The sequence below is a fragment of the Centruroides vittatus genome, unplaced genomic scaffold (assembly GCF_030686945.1).
Source record: "Centruroides vittatus isolate TY-2023 unplaced genomic scaffold, ASM3068694v2 contig_1158, whole genome shotgun sequence".
Lineage (NCBI taxonomy): Eukaryota > Metazoa > Arthropoda > Arachnida > Scorpiones > Buthidae > Centruroides > Centruroides vittatus.
Window position 1 is genome coordinate 574636 of NW_027120744.1, and position 21293 is coordinate 595928.

Genomic DNA, 21293 nt, shown 5'->3' on the forward strand with positions numbered 1-21293 from the left:
CCAATATCTGTTAATAGTAATTAAACATTGAAACTAGTATAATAACAGATCAAATTTTAAATAATTTAATAATAATCTGACACATTTTTATTGTAATTTTCTAATATTTTAAATTTTATGTTTTTAATATTAAAAATTTTATCAGTATTTCAGTTCAGTTTGTTAAAAGTTATGTTTTGAATTTGCTAAATCTGTATAGTCTGTAACTTCATATCCATAATCTGCCCTTTTTTAATGAGTATTCATTTATGTAGTATTTTTATGATATTAAGCAGTCTAATCATAATTTATTTTCAGTTTTACATGAAACAACATTAATAAAAAAAAGTAAAATTGTTTACACCTTTGCATGATTTACATATAATGTCATATAAACCTTAAACATACTTAAATAAAATAAAGTGTAAATTATCGTTATAATTCTGTTATTAATAACCAAAATTTCTGTCACATTAATTAAGTTCATGTTTCATTATTTTTTATATTATTATCTTAAGTTCAATAAATGTGATTTAATAAATGGTTTGAATGTAATCTTATCAGATTTCTTGAGAAGCACAGGTACAAAAGACAGATTGTAAATGCTAATCACAATATATACATGATTATATTACATCATCCAAGTAACATCAACATTTCAAACAGAAAAATGGCATCCTTCATTAAATGATCAAATTATAAAATTAAATTATAAAAAAAAGTTAGAAAATACTGTATAAAAATGTTCTGAAATACATAAATATTTTCTCAGATTATATTTATTGAATATGATTGTATGTTTATGTAAATATGATTATATTTTTCTAAACTTTTTATTATCTGTTTTATGTTTTTCATAGCTATTTTGTTATACAGTCAACTCACCTTAAAGCAAACATCAATAAAATGAATTCTCATGTTAAAACAAATTTTGCCATTGCCCTAGCAAAATGCCATTGTCACAATGTTAATTTTCACATGACAGAATTTTTTCTGGCAAACAAAAGTTTTACCAGAATTTGTTAAATTGAACTGTAAATTACCTTCATAACTCCCAAGAAATAATCATATATCCAATAATGATTTTATTATTCACATTGAAAAGTGTAAAAAGCAAAGTGGTACCGTAATAAATGTTCCATTTTGAGTAGAATAGATTTTCTTCTCCTAGTAAAGGATGCAGACATGTTCAACCTCTGATTGTTGAGCAATTCAAACATCTGATTTTAGTGGACCATTCTACTGTACTCACTCAACAGAAAATAGGAGTTAAAGTTTAAGGATATCCACTCTTTTAAAAGGATGCAGTCCTATGCAAACACATTGATTTGCATATCAGATGCATACAGTGATGCCAGGTTTGGCTACTTTGCACCAAATGGCTCCTTTTTTACTCTTTTGGCCCCAAAAAAATTTCTACTTTTTTAAACAATGTTTAACAGGAAAAAAATCAGATTCCTTTTAGCTTTGTTTTGTTTAACCACTGATATACTGCTCCACAGTTAAATGGTGAATACCCTCTCCTCCTTGTTTTGTTTGATTTGAAAATCATTTAGATTGTTAATTTATTTTTGTAAATAAATTTTAGTTTATTTTATTTAACTTTATTTAGTAAATTAATTCAAAATACTATAATTTAGAAATTTCAATTATCTATTAATTCTTATACAACCTTGACCTTGACCCTGAAAATCATTAATATGAATTTTTAATAAAGTGAACTAACTACTATTTCCCTAGTGATTTTTATTAATTGACTGTATAATAAAAAATATTATTTCATCAATTTTTAACTTTCAGTTTTTTTAGATCTTTTCTTGTAGCTTGCAAAATATCTTATTGAATTCTTCAGCTGAAAGTTAGTCTGAAGATACCTGTTTAACATGGTCGAAAATGTTTGCTTTCTCATAATTTTTGTGCTGGAAATTGGCTTAATTTGCCTTGTTTATAACTAGTTTATTTACAATAGAAAATAATCCAATTCAGTAGGATCAAGTTGTATATTCTGTAACAACAATATTAAATAAAATTATTTGATATGTTAGGAAAGAAATAATGTTCTAGCTAACATTTTTACCCTAGAGTTCTTGGAATCTAGCTACTATGGGAGCAAAAAAATCCTAGCATTCACAAAAACAGGTGTCTGAAAAAACTTTAACACTTGTTAATATATGAATCTGTGCATAGAAATAGAAAACCTGTGATAAAACTTCATAATTTATAGTTAATGAAGAAATAAATTCATTCCCATTAAAGAGTCATGAAACCTTTTATTATTTAATACATTAAACTTTATACACAGTTTCAGATTTACAGTATATCTAGCAATATACTATTACAAATGTATCGTACATTTTTTTTTTTTTTTGCTTTTGTATTTTAAACTGTTTTTCTAGGTTTGATAAATCTTCTGGTAAATCGAGCAAATATTTAAAAATTTGCTATTTTAAATTATCTATAATAAATTATTCTTAATATTGGCAATCTCATGGTTAAATAAATTGAAAAATGAATCAATTAATCTAAAATGATGAAAAATGCTATTTATGCAAGTTTGGATAAAACAAAATGAAAAAATTCAGCAACAAGTTGCCTAACTTTTCCAGCAACATTTAAAACTGTGTGTGGCTTCATCTGTTATGATATTTTATTAAAAAGACTTTTTATATAATTAATTATTATAAAATGGCAAAAGGCTTAATTTTGAGTGTAGAGAAGAGTTTTATAAAAGATTGCAGATTCTAATAATGAGTAAAATCATCATTTAGTCAGACCCTACTTGAGATATGACATATGAATTCCCTTTATCTTTTCATTCCCTTGACCTTTAATCACCAAAATTTAATAACATCAATCCTCCTACTACACAAACCTCCCTGCAAAATCTGATAAGCACAAGCTTCAAAGTGTGTGAACCAGGGATGTGGAGTCGGAGTTGGGAAAAATGCATTGATTTTGACTCCAGCATTTTAAATTTAATTTAGTTTTTTATTTAAATGAAAGAAATTTATTTTATATTTAATAATTTTTTAAATGTTTTTGTATTTTGTTATAATTCATTTATTTTAAATACAAAATGCAGCAATTTAATTTATTAAATATGTAGTTTTCTTTGTATTATTTGTGTTTAGTAGTTAAATTATTTTGACTTAATTGAATTTGAATATTTTTGAATCATTCTTTATTATACCTGCTCTAAATAAGTACAATGGAACCCCAGTTAATAAACTTAATCTGTTCCGCGAGTTTGTTCGTTAACTGAAGCAATTTTTCCTGTAGAAATTAATGCAAATACAATTAATCTGTTCTAGCCATCGGTATTTTTGTAATTTTATTTGTAAAATGGGTTTTCTTTGATGAAAATATAAGAAAACGTAGTATCTGTCATTACAGTAACAAATATGTAAACTTTATTTAATAAAGTAACACTGTACATACCTTTGTTTCTACAGAGCCTAATGCTTAGAAGAGGAATCTCCCTCCATAAAAATATTGGGTAGCACTGCATCGGGAGATTCTTCAAGTCGAGGTCTCTTTTGATAAGGAACAAGAAAGTGGTCTAAAGTTGATTGTCTTACTCTCTTAATCAAAATTTTCTAAAATGCACTAGCGCAGTGTTGTTCATTAAATTAATGACCCTATAGCCACAACTTTGTTAGGATGGTGCTTCTCGATAAATTCCTACACATCATTCCATTTTCTGCAAATTTCCTTGATCTCAGCACTAGTGATTTCTACCCTAGCCTCTTCCTCTGATGAATGCTCTTCTTGTAAGACTTTCATCTGTTCTTCCTGCATGGCAACCAGCTCTTCTGTTGTTAGTTCATCTTGATGGTCTTTCAGCAACTCCTCCACGTCTGCATCATCTACCTCTACTCTCAAACTCTTGCCAATGGACATGATTTCATGCACTATATCAGGAGAGCTCTCTTCTTCAAATTCATGAAAGTTTCGCTCTGGGACACAAGTTGGCCAATGTTTCCTCCAAGCCGATTGTAAAGTGCAGTGAGAGACCTCACTCCAGGCTTTGTCAATAAGGTTGATACAATGCAGGATGTTAAATGTGCTCCTTCCAAAAAGCTCTAAGAGTTAAGTCAGCATCATTGGTAACCTGAAAACACCTGGTGAACAGTGCCTTGGTATACAGCTTTTTAAAATTGGACTATCGTAGGACCAGCGATATGCTGCTCCTCAGTGCTGGGAGAAAATACTGTAGATAAACCATTTTCAACCACTTCAAATATGTCAGCATCTTCCCATTCTAATAAACGATTTTCATTGTAAAATACTTGTCATCTTTGTCTCTTCCACTACTACCAACGTACAAATGGACCCTAGACCATCACCAATGCACGATTAATTGATTTCCCCTAAAAGTTGGCAAGCTTACAACAGTGACACAAAAAGCCATTAAGTTTATTATTCGAATTTCGTTTGTTATCCGAGACAAAATTTTTGCAAAATAAACGTTCGTTAACCGATTTGGTCGTTAACCAGGGCATTCGTTAATCAGGGTTCTACTGTACTCTATTTTTCTGAATGAGCCAGACTAATTGATCAGAGTATATATTTTTCTTTTCTGAACAAGGGGCTGAAATAGCTAGATCACACACTTTTTAGTTGGACTAACTTTTCTGGGAGGGTGAAATTGAAGTGTAAATGTTGTAGAATAAAGATATGTACCTAGATGTAGAATTTTATCAGCACCTCCTTTCTCCTCTTATTAAATATTAAAAATACTAACTATAAAATTATTTGGGTAAATGCCCGAGGTTCCTTTTAGAGTTCAGAGTAGGGTACTCCTCCTATGAACGCCTCTGCCCCCATAAAATGACTTGGTTTTTAATTTTGCTGGAGTCGGAGTTGGCTTACTAAAATTATAAGGAGTCAGAGTCAAGTGTTATTTTACTGACTCTGCAACCCTGGTGTGAACAAAATCACACACACTCTAACATCCATACACACAAGAAACCCCCTGAATTTTTTGCATTTCTTGAAGTATCAAGATCCCAAGTTCAAAAATGTAAAATTTTTTGGGAGGTCATTTTTTTAACCAATCAGTGTACTTTTCATTGAACAGAGCTGGGAAAGTAATAAATCTTAACTTTAAAAATATTGGAAATTAAATATTTCATATCAATAAATTTTAACAATAAATTAAAATGTGTATCTTGTCTAACCATTGAATTTATTTCCACCTGTATTGTAATCATTTTTCTGTTATTTGAATATTTTGATTAGCCATTTTCAAAACAGATATAAAAAAAAATTATATTCTTCACATTTAAGGCATTATTTTTTAACTCCAAAAGTATTATTTTTTCCTAATTTCCTTAAACATTTGATTTTATCTCATTCTATTTTTAATTTTTCCAATTAATTCAGCAGAAATTTTTCTGTTGCAATAGTTTGTTTGTTCTTTAATCCTTTCTAAATCTATGTTGATGAATAGTTAGTAGTATTTAGTTTTTTTTTTCATTTTCACTGGAAACTAGGTTTATGTAAATTTTATTGTCATTAAAATATAAATTCAAAATTAAGTAAAACTGATAGAGAACACTTACTGATTTTAGACAATTTTTCCTGTTGTGTTATGGTAGCTTATACCTAACAGGTATAAGCTACCATAATACAAATTAAAAACAAATTACCATAATTTTGTGTGTAATCTGTGATGGTATATACTCTGAAAAAAATTGCTAGAACAAACATAAAACTGAAGATAAAGTTGTTTTTGTGTGGATGTATAAATTTTTATGTCGTCAGAGTACATGAGATGTGACAACATAAACTGTGTTGTTTTTTCATGTGTGATATTGTAACCGTATTGTGCATTGTTTAACATGTTGGATAATGGGTTCAGGGCTATGCAGAACCAGAGAGGACTTAAGGAATCTTCTTGAAAAATTTCTTGCCTAATGAATATTCGGTTTATTTGTATAGAAGTGTCATGAATCCTGAGATGTAGTGTTGTTCTCCAGTGCTGCATAGTGTTTTGGAAGAATGCAATGAGTAATGGATGTATTTTGTACAGTACATGTGTAGAATATGTAGCAGCCAACTGTGTGGAATGCTGATGAATGCTTTTCTGTAGTCTATATATGCTATGTGTATGTTTCTATGTTGTTTGTGTGCTTGCCATAGAATGACTGAATCCATGAGTAACTGTTTTTTCATCCCCTGTGATTTCTACAGAAACTTTTTTGTTGTTCTGTAAGAATGTTGTGCTCTTCAGCATGTTTGTATATTTTGTTTGTGATACAGAATGTCAATAATTTGTAGCATGTTGGAAGACATGTAATTGGTCTGTATTGTGTGGGGTCTATGGTACTATTGTTTTTAGGTTTCATGTAGGTGATGCCCTGAGTAAGAAATTTTGACATGTCTTGTGGATTGATGATGATGTGTGTTAGGTGTTTAACTAGTTTCTGGTGCAGTGATGTAAACTTTTTGTACCAGAAATTGTGAATGTTGTCTACACCAGGTGCTTCCAGTTGTGTGTTCTGTTAACAGCATGGTGAATGTCGTGTAGGTTTATTTCAACACAGTTGGTATGTTGTGCAAGTTTTTGTTCTCATCCTGGATCCAGCTTATTATTATTATTATTATTATACTTGGTTTATTTAACAAGTATTAAAATACAAATGTTATGTAGATATTATTCATAAGAATACTGCATAACATCTACATAAGAAATGCATATTGGACCACTAATGTATTTTGACAAAGCATTAGTTATTGGGACACCATAATCATGTTAAATCTATTATTTTGACAACAATTTGCATTTTGATACTTGTTAAATATGTTTAATAGTTGTTAAATAATTATGTTATTGTTATAGCCACTGAAGAGGATCATGAACTCAAAATTCATTTTGGCTTTGAGTAGTAGTATAAGTGTCTTAAACTAGTAACCAAAGTATATGAATCTGTTTTATGGGTCTTGCTAACTAAATATTAATATTAATATTTTATTTTAGATTGACAAGGTTTTTAGAAACAGCAAGCAGTGTTTTGAATTATTTTGAACCATTTTTAGGAAGAATTGAAATTCTAGGTAATATGATCTAAAATTTATTTTAATCATTGTTATTAAATTTTTAAAAATTATTGTTTAAATTTAAAATTGATTTAAAAAATAAAGTTATTTAGTTTGAAGGATCAAACCAATACTGTAGAAACTAATATAAATTTTTATTTATCTTCTATGTGTAAAAATGATTATGTGAAAAGAAATTAATTCTGATATTTAATTATAAGATGAATATATTTTTTTATTTTATTTATACATACTTGCACTTATTGCCATGATGCAAGGGGGAAAACAAAATTACAAACATTTAAACCCTTATAGTTTACATAAACAGTATATAAAATATACATACCCATTACAAAAATCAGAATATATTTTTAAAATATATTTCATAAAAGTTTCAATTTATGTATATATTTTTAATTTAAAATTAAAATGATAAAATTACAAAATTTTCATTCACAGCTTTATTTTTTAATAGAGAAATTTATTTCAATAGCTTTTTGCAATAATCAATTTTTATAACATTTTAGTAATTGATAATTATATAGTATAACAATCAAACCTGGTCAATCATCAGCTTTTCTTTCATTTAATTCACAAACTTCTGCAAATTGTTATTTATAATCAACATCTCGATTTACAAATGCAATTTTAATAAAATAGACAAACATAAATTCAAGTAAAATTGAATCTAGACATTTATTGCTGTGAAGAATTATTTTTGATGAGTTTATATGTGTATTTAGTAAATATTTTATTTAAGAAATTATTAAAAGTATTTATTATTTCTATTATTGAATAAATTTAACACTGTTTTAATTAATTTTATTTGAAAGGTGGCCAAAATAGAATAGAGAGAGTTTATTTTGAAATAAAAGAATCTACGATAAATCAATGGGAAAAACCTCAAATCAAGGTATTAATTTTAATGAAAATATTTTTAATTACTTTCTAGATCTCTCTTTACATAGTATTTTTATGCTTTATGCATTTTTATTATAAATTAATTAATAATCATTTGATTTGTTTTACATACACATAAAATGCAACACAACTGTAAAATTTTTATAATTAACAGAAAAATAATTTACTTGTTTTTATTATAATTTAAAAATTGTACTAATATTTTTTCAACTTTAAGTTTTTTTCCCCTTATGCTGTGTATAATGTGTTTTTTGGCCAAAACTTTCAGGAAAAATTGTTTGTTTTAATTTTTTAAATCAAATTTATATGAATACTTGTAACTGCTATACTTACTTAATGTAAAGTTTTTGATCAATACCTAGCAACATAGGAATTGATGTAGCTGAATATCCATAATTTGTTTTTTCTTTTAAAATTGATTGCAACAACTAACAACTCTGCTTTTTTTTCTGTATTAATTTCTGTTTAAGTTTGCTAATATGTCACTCTTCATTTCATTTTGTGAATCATTGACTGTAATTGCTTTAGTTGCAAGTTTATTATAAGTTCAACATAACTGATTATCATATTCCAAAATATTATTTTGCATATGGATAGCATTATTGATTTCTAGAGTTACTTTTTTAACTCATAAGCATAAATAAAAGGATTAAAAACATTTATATAGATACAGAATTACTACTACCTATGTATAATGCACATCCTTATTTTTTCCTCACAGATTTGAGCAAAAAAAATTGGTATTAATAACAGAGCATCCAAATTAAATATTGAAAATTCTGTTATTAGTGTCTTCAGATGTAAAACATTGGCTCTGCCCAGATAGATAGAGCTCTCTGTTATAAATATTGTCCTGTGACAATAGTGTTACTTAAAAATATTTAAGAATAAATTTTTCTGATTTTAGAAGACAAGCCATTTGTCTCATCATTTTATAAAATTCCTTATTTAATACATTGATTAAAGATAGACAAATATGATGAAAAGTATTTCTGAATTTAAATTTTTTATATAAAATCGTTTCTATAATAAAAAATTTTAATTTAAATTTCAGGAATCAAAACGAGCATTTTTCTACAGTATTGTAACTGAAGGAGGAGAGAAAGGAAAATTAGAAGCTTTTGTTAATTTCTGTGAAGATGCTATATTTGAGGTAATATAAATTTTAATATATAAAAATAAATATATTAAATTCTTATGCAATTTTTATATGATTATAAATAACATATTTTAATCATAATTTTTAACAGATGCAACATGCTAGTAGTATTTCTAATGAAGATACTGATGAAGTTCCAACATGTGCCTCTGCATATCCATTCCCTGGTTCTGATGAACAGCCACCGTAAATAGTTTAATACAGGCTACAATAGAATAAAATTTTAATGATTTATTATAATATGTAGATTTGAATTGAAGATAGGAAGATAGTTTAGCAGTCATAAACTTTGAAAAATTACATATATTATTATTATTATTATTATTATTATTATTGCATTTATTCCATTTGTGTAAAAATTTGATTTCAAATATTTATTGACAATATTTTTTTTTATGTTCAACAACTAACAATATTAATTAACATTGATAAAAAAAAAAAAAAATACCATATTTACTCAAATATAAGACGATCTCACATATAGGACGAGGTGTTACTTTAAAGATCAAAATAAAGGAAATTAGATTTATTAATACAATTCTAATTTTATTTCATTTAATCCCAAATGAAATATAAAATGCACATAAAAGCACACATTGTCCTGCAAAATTACTGGCATTTTAAACTTTAAGGAAAAATCTTGTAAAATCAACAACATAATTTGTTCATGTAAAGCTGGACTATCCGGAACTTTTTTTTGCCAATTCTTAACAGTTGAATTCATTCTTTGTCGATTACACTTATGAGTTTCTTCAAATTCTGATATCTAAATAATCATCTATTTTCACATGGGAATGAATTAAAACTTATATTGGGCTCCCATGTAATTTGAAATTCAATTCAAAAGCTTTGCTTTTCCTATTGCTATTTATCTTTACTCCTGACAATACACAAGAATGATTCAAACGACCCAGATAAAATACTTTTGTTTCTAAACATCAGAAAATGAGAATTCGGTAAAAAGTGCGAATACAGTAATCCCTGACTTATGCGAACCCAGAGTTATGCGATTTTCAAATCTCGTCAATTTGTCTTTTGTTTGAGTGCCACGCAACTCTTGATTACTCACTCCCCCAACACTATTGTTTAGCTTACATGTTTGGACATGTCACGTGGAATCGACGAATAGCTATAATTTATTTCGTGTTATTTATTTCTGTGTTTGTTATATCTACGGAGACTTCAGAGACTCTACTATGTTATCCAAACGAAGTAGAACTGATTCTTCTGCATCAAACAAGAAAAGAAAAACTTTATCTTTGGAATGTAAAGTTATTATTATTAAAGACTTCAATAGAAAAATGAAAATTTGTGAATTAGCAAAGAAGTTTGATCTATTGGAATTGACAATCAGAACAATTAGAAAAGGTAAAGAAAAAATTCTCGAAGCTGTGAAAACGTGACAGAAGGCCTCAGTTCAACTGAAAAGGGATTACAAATTTTAGAAAATATAGACTCCAACGAAGAGCAATTTTGTCTACAAAACGAGAAATAAAAAAATTATTAGCACGCTACGAGGAAATTTTGCGGGAGAAAAAAAATCTTTGAGCCGTCAGACGAATTTGTTAGATTTTATGAAGCCTTCTACATCAAAATAACTTTGGTTTACGATTTTAATAATATAATTTGTTATACATATGTATTATCTAAGATTTTATTAAACATTTTTTTCTAAATTATTGTTTTCTTTAGTTTCCAGCCTCAGTTAAAAATAATTTACATGTATTTATATACGAAATTATGCTCCGACTTACGCGGTTATCGCTTGGTCCCACCTATTGTGTAAGTTTGGGGTATTACTGTACACAGTTTGCAAAAATTACACAAAAACGAAAAGAATCCTTCACTTGCTCGTATAGGATGACCTAGGTTTTTGAAGCAGTGAAAAATGGATAAAAACTTCGTCTTATATGCGAGCAAATACGATAAATTTTATTTTAAATATATTAAAACAACATACAATAATATTGACTTAGCTATTGTAGTGATAAACAATTTCAATTAATATTTAATACATTTTACAGTTAAATTTGTATGATCACTGTATAAAAATTCAAAAAAAAATGTTCAATTTAAAAATAAATTAGTTAATTTGACTGTATTTAAAGTTAACCTATAAATTAGATTATCCAATAATGTAGCTTTTTACATCTTTTCCAGAAGAGAAAATAGACTTTTTACAGAAATAATCACATGCTGTCATCTAAAATTTATTGATAATTTTCTATATACAAAACAGTTTTCAACATGTAGATATATTAGATAATTAAATAATTTTTAAAATTAACATAACAGGTCATTCAAAATTAATCTAGAATTATCTAAAATTATAATAGTTGATAAACAGTTATTGTTAAATAAATATTTCTTAATTGAAAATGTTTAAATTTTTCAGATCGGCTTTTGAACCTGTGAAGCGAGGTCTTCGTTATGTTTTTAATTTAATTGTTTCATTCTTGTGCTTATTCACACCATCAAATCTTAAAAAACAATATGCAATCATGTGTCAGAAAACATATCTTGAATTGATAAAAGGTTTCTTCTTGATTATTTTTAACACATTTTTCTACACTGGATGGTATATATATTTTTCAGTTAGGTATGTATACCTTTTATTGTGTCTTTCTTTTTGAAAGAACAGGCACTCTATAATAATATGATAATATTTTTATTTCTTTTATCATGAATATTCTAATTATAATTTTTGTTAAATTATTTTTATCCAGAATTGTTTTTCTATAGTATTATATAGCATGAATTCATATCAATGAATTTTCTATTTTAAAATGATACAGAAATGATAAATTTATTTAATTAATTATTTTTAATGAATGATAGGCTCATAATAATAAATTTTAAAATAAATGTCATTTCAGAGCAGTAACAAAATTCATTATGTTGCTGATGGGAGGTCAACCTTTATATCCTGTTCCTGAAGAAGAAGAAACAATGAAAGTAGACTTATTTTTCAAACCAGGTGTAATGGTTCCTATGGGTACACCTCTTGCAATAGAGACCATGCCAATGGGTGAATTAGCACTATTAGGAGAACCATCAGAAACAGTTGCTCCAATGCAAGCATTTGGTGTTGATATTACTAAAGAAGAAGAAGATGGTGAAATTAGGTTAGTTATTAAACAATTCATAAAACGTTAGTAAAAGAAATATTTGTTCTATTAGTAAAGAATTAAAAAATTAATATAGGTATCACATGGCACCCACTCAAACACAACCTGAAATTACACCTCAGTCAAGTTTGGAACTTTCAGAACAAGAACAGACAAGTGAAGAAGAAAGCAAAGCATCACCCACATCAGAAGCTAGTCCTGACAAAGCGATAACAGATGGTACTACACCTGAAGTAAGCATTTTAACAATAATATTTTTAGAATTACAATAATAAACGAAAACAATTTAAAAATATAGAAAATTTACTGAATTTTAAAATGAAAATTTATATTCAACTAATTTTTAAAATTAATAAATTCTTGGAGTATAAATTTCTGTTGTTTGTTATAAATGATTATCAGATAATTGGGCTGAAATTTGAAAAAATTGTGGACCTATAAATTTCCACTGTTGTCCATCTGGCTGTAAGTCAGATGGACAATATGGTGGTCAGATGTAAGTCTTCCTTAATCTTAAGAACAGTGTTAGATAGATGAAAGTCAAGACCAGGTATGAAAAGCTTAGAGACAGTATGCCACAATTAACTACATACAAACTTCTGGTCTAGACCGAAAATTGTATGTTTCAATTCAAAATGTTCCTCTAAAAAAGGGTTAGATGACCAGCATGACTCTTTTGTTATCAGGAAAAGTATGATGTACAGGGGCAAGACACTATTTGAAATCAAGAATATATATTTAAAATTAAATAAATTAAGAATATGATTAAAAATTGCAGCCTGGCACTGTGATGATGTCACAATAATTTTTACTTATGTATATATATTTTTTTCTATAAATAATATTAAATATTTAATTTGCTACACTATTTTTATCTTAGTATTTATGACATTTAAAACTATTTTGACGATAATAAGTTTAACAAATAAAAAAAGTTTAATATGCAGACATTTTAAATTTAAGTATAAAAAAATTGACAATAATCTTTAGGTATTATATAATACTGGTAGCAGAATTAAATAAAAATAAAATAATATAAAATTTTGAATTCATGTAAATAATAATTAAATAAAAAAGATGAAAATATATACAAAAAATGTAAAGATAAAAATTGTTTTAAAAATGTAATAGTAAAAAATATTATGAAATATACATTTATATATGTGAATTTAAGCAGTAGAATTTTTCCTTATGTTTATGGCATAAATAATATAATGTTGATAATGTGTCAATGCTATCATGGATAATACATGTCTTATGCTTATGTTACATACATTTGCATATCAATTATATCCTGTTGTTATGATGTGATGGTAATATTGAAGTTAAGACAGTTTTACTTAGAGAAATCAAAATTAACACGACTATTCTCTAAATACTAATATATAAAAAATTATTTTATTTGTATCTTATAATTGAGATGGGTTAATAATAATAATAATAATAAGCACAGAGCTCAAACGGTTAGGAGTTGAAAGTTGAAATTTTGTACACAGTTAGGGTACATCATGAGAATGTACAATAAGAAGGGATTTTTCAAAATTCCCCCATGGGGGAGAGGGAGAGGGTTAAGGATTACTCTGAAGAACTCGGCTTTGGCTGTTCTATTTCAGATGTTGTTTTTTGCATTTTTGCAGGAAATCGAACGTATTTTTAGACCCATCTAAAAATTTTTCAATTACTCTTGGAAGAGGGGGACTGAATTCTTGCACTTGGTGAAAATGGGTAATGTCGGCTATAATTTAATAATCTTAATCTTTGCTATTGTTACTTTTTGCTCAAGCAACACAGGGTTCATTTGCTAGTATAAATATATTTAACAAACTAACCTTCTTCAATTTATCTATGCAATATGCCAAGATGAAATAGTTGAAAAAATCATAATTTTAAAATATATTCATTTATTCATTGTTATATTTACATTGTATAAATTATTCATTGTTCAAAAATATAAAAGTACAAAATTTCAGTCTAAAAATATTGTACCAATATATTTTAATTCATTTAAATAGTCTTTTCCTATTAAATAAATTATGTAAATAATTGAAGAAATCTTATTTTTTATAAGTAAATAAATTACTTTGATTGGTTAGCATTGTAAGCTTTTTGTTAATGTAAGTTTACTATGAAAGATTTTGTAACTGTTTCGAGTAAACACATTATAATGGTACAGAAAATATCTATATTCATATATATCTTGTTTAATTATTATGAGGTGTTATCTAAAATATTCCAGACTAATGATGTAAAATCTTGAAAACTTTAACTTCTATTGCTCACCATCATCCTCAAAGTATTTTCCTTGTACATTCACACAACAATCTGTGTTTCTTCATGACAAATGCTCCCTGAAAGTCATTGGCATCTGTAGGTTCAATACCATGTGATTCTTTCTGAATATCCCTGTTATGCCTTTTCAATTTTGTTTTAATTTTTGGGAACAAAAAGAAATTTCAGGGAACCAAATCTGACAAGTAAGGAGGGTTGGGGTGACAACTATGTTGTTTTTGGCTAAAAATATTCAGGTGTTCAGTGCTGAGTGAGTGGGAGCATTGTCTTGGTGAGGTAGAAATTGTTGCATCAGATATTGGGGCTTCATCTTCTCACATTTTCAGACAATTGCCAAAATTTCCAGCCAAAAGTTTTCACATTTTTATAGCATTAGTCAAGAATATTTTGAATATTTAGATTTTAGGTAAGTTTTAATGAAATTTTTTCAGAATATCTTAAAAACTAAATTAATTCTTTAAAATAATAAACATAATATAGTATAAAGTAATATAATGCTTGAGATAGTATCCAGATATAAAAGTAATAAGTTATAATAAATCTAAATTGCTTATTTATTCAAATTCATTGAACTAATCCAATTTGTAAGTTCACTAAAAAAATCTAACTTCAAATAAAGTTTTTGATGTAAAAGACTAAAAATATATTCATTGCTTACTAAAATTTAACAAAATTTGGAGAGTATTTTCTTCTTTTAAAAAATCAAGGCATTAAATTAAGAGCTATCAAACCTCTTAATTAAATATTTCCATGCCGAAGGCAACCCTTCAGCATCCCTGGCATTAATGCAGGCATTATGTAATCTGCTCTTAAATATTTCAATTTTTTCGGCGCAAAACGCTAAAGTCGGTGAATGTACAGGTTTAATAACGTCTGCTTCACCCCACTTGACTACCGAGCCTTCAACCTGTGTCATCTGAGATAGAATTGTGGCGTTAGATCTTTTGCTGATGTTGTATTTGTGCTCCCTCAATCTAATTCCTAAGTTTCTATTAGTAACTCCAATGTAGTTTTTATTAATGCCTAGTTCTTGGTTTTCATAAGGAATTTTGTACACTCCAGCCATTCTTTCTTTATCAATGTGGTCTTTGTCGTTCCTTAATAAATTGTACAGGTTGGGAGCCCTCTTGAAAATTAACCTGGTATTTTTGCAGGCTGAGATTTCCTTCATGATAGCTTCTTTCTTTCTGCCATACGTGAACTTTGTGAATTTGCGGAAATCCCCTCTTTGAGCTTTTGTTTTGTTAATCTTGTAGTTTTTGATTAGTGCGGTTATCATATCCGCCCTGTACCCTAGAGTTCTAGCGATATGCGATATCCTGTAGATTTCTTTTTGTCTATCAACCACACTACTGCAGTAGAGAAAAGCCCTGCGAACAAGGGCACGGAAAGCAGCCATTTTGTATTGGTAAGGATCATTCGAACGCGACGGAATGTACAAAGGGCTATGCGTTGGTTTTACGTACACTTTAGTGATCAAATGTCCTTCCTTGAATTCAATGTCAATGTCTAAAAAATGTATCCGTGAGGAACACGTCTGTTCAATCTTTAGCATGAGGCTGTCATCGTTGTTGTTGATTCTATTAATAAATTCCTCGATTTTCTGGTCATTCTTCCATATTACAAGGACATCGTCCACGTATCTTTTAAAATACATAATGTCATTCATGAAGCCACAAATAACACTCTTTTCTAACCTTCTCAATACAAGTTCACACAACAATCCTGACATAGGACTTCCCATTGGGACTCCCCTTTTTTGTTTGTATTGACGGCCATTAAAGGCGAAAAAAGATTCATAGCAGACAAGGTTAGCTAGCTCTATCAAATCATTATTGTAATTTGCCAAATCTGGGCTCTTGCTGTGCATGAAATCCAAAAGCGCTACCTTGCATGACTCAATTTTTATAGAGGGGTATAAGCTCTCGTAGTCCATTACGGTTCCAACCTCATTATCCATTAAAATTAGATCCTGTATCTCATTAACCACATCCCTGGGATCCTTTGCCACATATATGTTATTCTCGAGCTGAGAGGTGAGAAACTTATGTAATCTCTTTTCAAGAAAAAAGGTTGGTCTTCTGCATCTTTCAACTATGGGTCTTACTTCCTTGCCCTCTTTATGGGTTTTGGCAAACACAAATAATCTCGGCATACCTGGCCTAGGATTCCGACAATTTTTGAGAAAAGGTAATAACTTAGTGATTTTAGCTTTTTCAAGTTTCTTAACTCTTCTGTCGACGCTATCAATAACCTTTTCGTCAACACGCTCGCATTCGGTTTTCTTAATATAATCATCCAAAGCGTCATTATACATTTGCCTTTTCATTATGACTAATGTTTTGCTCTTGTCCGCTCTAGTAGTAACCAAATCATTTTCTCTAAGCCAGCATTTAGTAAGTTTGATGTATTTACCGGCATCACATCCTTTTTTCCAAGCCATCTGGTCTTTAATGACAGTTTTCCATTGGAGGTATTCTTTTTCTAAAGGATCTAGCCCAGATATTCCTCTTTCTATTTCTTGAATTGATGCGTCCCAAGAGTTTGAACTTTCAGGGACATAGTTCGGTCCCCACTTTAGAAACTCCATGATCTTCATCGGGACTTCTACCTTGTCCCATAATACGAATGTCGAAGGATTATCCTTAGCTACTCTTGATGCCTGTTTTCTAAGGATCCATTTCATTTTCTTAATGTACTTATTCCTTAAATTCACATGTACCGCATCCGTTAACTTAACTATTCCTCGGTTAATATCTACCAACATTTCAGGATCCTCATTGTATATAATATTTTCTAGATTGATGAGCTCATGCAGGACACCATATTTGATAGCTCTTAATTTAATGCCTTGATTTTGTTATCACTGTATATCTTATATTTGTCAGAATTTCATATAATTTATTGATAAATGCATGTCTTGCATTTATTAGAGTTTCATGTAGTTTATTAATATTTATTTATTTAACCTTTACATATTTTTTATATTTTTTTGTTATTTATATTTATTTTTTACTTTCTTATATGTATATTTTATTCGTTATTTTATTTGTTTGTATTTAAATTTTTTGTTCCATTTTGTGTTTGCATTCGAATATGTTTAGCCTGATGATGGCCAACAGATTTGGCTGAAAACGTTTGTTATTTATTAAATTTTCTCAGCAACTTAAGGTGTTTGGTTGTTTCTGAAAACTGTTTAAAATTGATTTCTGCTTCTTATATGTTGCATGTTTCATTTTATATTAATACTTTTCAATAATAACGTTATTCATCAATTTTTGAATTTATTAACTGAAAAAATATTGGGTTGTTTGGAAAGTAATTTTGTTTTTTTCATGGAAAAAAACAATTTTCTTATAATATATAAATATTTTATTGAATTATATATTGACCATTTTGGTCAAATACTTGTTGCCATCTTTCTGGTAGTAGCATAATTTCAATTCATAAAAGTTTTGATCTTTGCTTACAAAAACTGATTCAAGTGATTTTTGACATCCTCATTTGAAGCAAATGTTTTACTATTTAAAAAATTTTGTAAAGATCGGAACAAGTAATAATCCAAGGGTGCCAAATCCGGAGAATATGGTGGATGTGGTAGCACATCCCATCTAAGCTGTAACAGTTTCTGATGAGTTACCATACTTGTGTGAGATTTGGCATTATCATGGTGAAACACTACACTTTTTCTGTGGATCAATTCTGGCCTTTGTCTGATGATATCAATCAATTTGTCTTGTTGATGGCAGTACACTTTCGAATCAGTTGTGGAATTGTCTGGTAGGAGCTCAAAAAATAAATTTCCTTAAAATCCCACAAAAGAGAGCATCTCTTTCTTTAAGAACATGTGGAACCCATATATCAAGCTTTGAAATGAAACCAAGTCATTTCAAGTGATCATAAATGGTTCAATTTGACAAATTTAATCTCAGCAGTTTCTCATGTTATTCAGCAGTTTGCTTCAATCAATACCTTTATTTTGTCTTCATCAGCTTTAACTGGCATTCCAGAACATGGTGCATCTTCAATATCGAAATTGCCAGAATGAAATTTTGTGAACCAGTTTTGGCACTGTCGTTCAGTCAACATGTCTTCTCCATACATGTCACACAGTTTTTCTTGCTTGAACAGCAGTTTTATTTTTTTTATAATAAAAAACTAAAATATTAATATGTATGAAAATATATGCTGCTTTCAATTTTCCATATTTGATGGGGGACTAAAAAAAACAATTTCACAGAATCAAACAAAAGTTTTTACAAATAAGCCTTGAAATGTCAGCTGTCAAATTATATAATGACAATATGGTTTAAAATGAAATTAACAGATAAAAATCAACTAATTCCTCTGGAGGTAAAAAAACAAAATTAGTTTCTGAACAACCCAATATGTATTTTATAAAATTTTAATTTATTAATATTTATATTTATAGGTAAACCATATTGGTAAAGAAATAGTCCCTGTATCTGATGTTCCACAACCGTAAGTAAAATTTTATTCCATAATAAATTTTTTTTCTTATTTGTTATATTTATATTTATGTTTGTTTAATTGTTAATTTGGGGGCAGATATCAATTGTCCTTCAGTACTTTTTTGCTTATGGAAAAAAATAAATAAACTAGACACAGTTTGCTTAATTAAATCTTCATATGTGAAAGTTTTTATTTTCAAAAGATGCATTTGTAAAAATATTCACTCTTATTCTATGGTACCTACACAGAAATGTTAATATAGACTGATCATATTTCTTGATACCGAAATTAGACAAGGAAGCCACATCTAATAAATGCCGGCTTTCTCTTATTGAAATTTTATTAATAAATGTAGATGGGCATTATTACCAATTTGATAACACATTATTACTGATATTGATTTTTACCAAATCAATATCAGTAAAAATGTACTATCTTTGAAAAATTTATATATTCATAAAAATGAATATGTAAATTTCTCAAAGATTTCATTTTTGAAATTGTAATAATAAAAAAATGATATTTCTATTACAATATGATATCAAATTTAATAGTTAGGTTGATGTAGAAAGTTTCCTAAAGTCAAACCAAGCATATTTTTCGGATGAATTTATTTTGTTACATTAAGTTTAAGTTCTGGTTACTTGCAGTTTTATTTTTAAAAGTTATAAAGCAAAACTGATTTACAATGTAACTGGCATTGCTTTCATAACTTAAATATTTAATTTCTTTTTTGATCACAGGGAATTTGAGTGGAAATATTTTTTGGACAGAAGCTGTAGTTCCCAAAAAACAAGGATCTAATTTTACCAAATTATTAAAATCTTCAAATTCAAGATCTTTTTCATGCATTTTGTTAAATATTTTGACCCTTCTGTCAGCTAAATTGATTTTTCTTTCATTCAGCTTCTTCAATTGTTTCATTATTATTAGTGATGGGACAGTAATTAAATTTATAACTGAAATGACTTGCATAAATCTGCCAAATAATGTAAATTTATTCTGTTTTTATTTTGAAATGCTGTAAGTTGCTTATAGCATTTTAATATTAATATATTAAAATTATATTGGAAAAATGCAATATATGTATATAAGAAATATAGTTTATATTTCATGCCATTTCTTCCTCAATAGTACTCATTCAAGTTTATGACCTACATCAATGCAGAATAAACATTTTCTTTCTAACAAATTATTAGTTCAGAATACAACATACAAATGTGTTTAACATACAAACTACAGAACTGTGTTTTGATTTTCAAAAATGGACAAAAAGTGGAAATTCTATCAAAATGACAAGATGACCAGGATGAGCAAAGTAAACATTACTGTCTCAGTCAAAACAGTGCTTATGGATAGCTTATGTTAATATCATTATTTCTGTGTAAAGTTTTTAATTGAAGACAATTAAATTGGGTGCCATTTACACATATTATTGGATGTGTATCAGTAGACATGTAAATATATGAAGTGGTTATAATCTTAGTAAAAATGGAAAATGTATGAAATATCATGCACTTTTTTTAGAAGCATATTCAAGAATAGTGATTTACCTATGGTTATACAGCATATACTTTAACATTTAAAAAAATGGTTAACTTTTGTTTTAACAAAAATTAACATTTTTTTTAATGTTAAAGCAATTTTAATTAGTTTCAAGGGTTGAGGACAACTGGATCTTTGCTGACAAATGTTCACACAATTATACTTGAAATTATTGTGATAAATTATAAAGCTGTTTGTTTATTATTCTAGCCCTGAAGCACCTCAGAAAGAACCAGTTCCAGTTATGATGCCAATGGCAGCAGAACCACAAGCACCTGCTGAACCACCTCCACCAGTTGCAGCAATTGATTTAAGTGAATATACTCAAAAATTTGTGGTATGTTTTAATTTCAAAATTTGAAACAAACAAAATAAATAATTTATTATAAATTTAAAAATAGTATGCTGTTAAATAAAACAAATACAGTCAAACCTGTTTTTATGCGCTCCTTTTATGTGCGATTTTTATTTGTGCGATTTTTTTAATGCGAATTTTTTATTTGTGCGGTATAGTTGGCGACTAGTCTCGTGTGATTCATCATGTCTTACGTTGACTTATTATAGCTAAATAAACTTATTATAGCATAAATGCACTTATTATAGTAATATTATTGCATGAATATGCGAAAAATGAAATAATTTACTTTTTAAGTCAACAAAACACTACCTGGACAAATATATGTAAAACAGACGATAGACCAGACGATGCAGTCAAGTGCTGACATCTGTTGTCAATAAATTCTATTTCGTACGGTTTT

The 21293-nt window shown here is 28.1% G+C and overlaps 1 protein-coding gene across 1 annotated transcript in view; it reads left to right on the forward strand.

Moving 5' to 3' along the window:
- The window catches only part of RyR (Ryanodine receptor), a 417183-nt gene that overhangs the window by 349795 nt on the left and 46095 nt on the right, over positions 1–21293 (forward strand). Inside the window, 9 exon segments of the mRNA XM_067275817.1 lie at positions 6962–7038; positions 7854–7933; positions 8996–9094; positions 9192–9286; positions 11496–11699; positions 11977–12225; positions 12305–12461; positions 18950–18999; positions 20746–20872. Of these exon segments, the coding sequence (XP_067131918.1) occupies positions 6962–7038; positions 7854–7933; positions 8996–9094; positions 9192–9286; positions 11496–11699; positions 11977–12225; positions 12305–12461; positions 18950–18999; positions 20746–20872 (1138 nt within the window).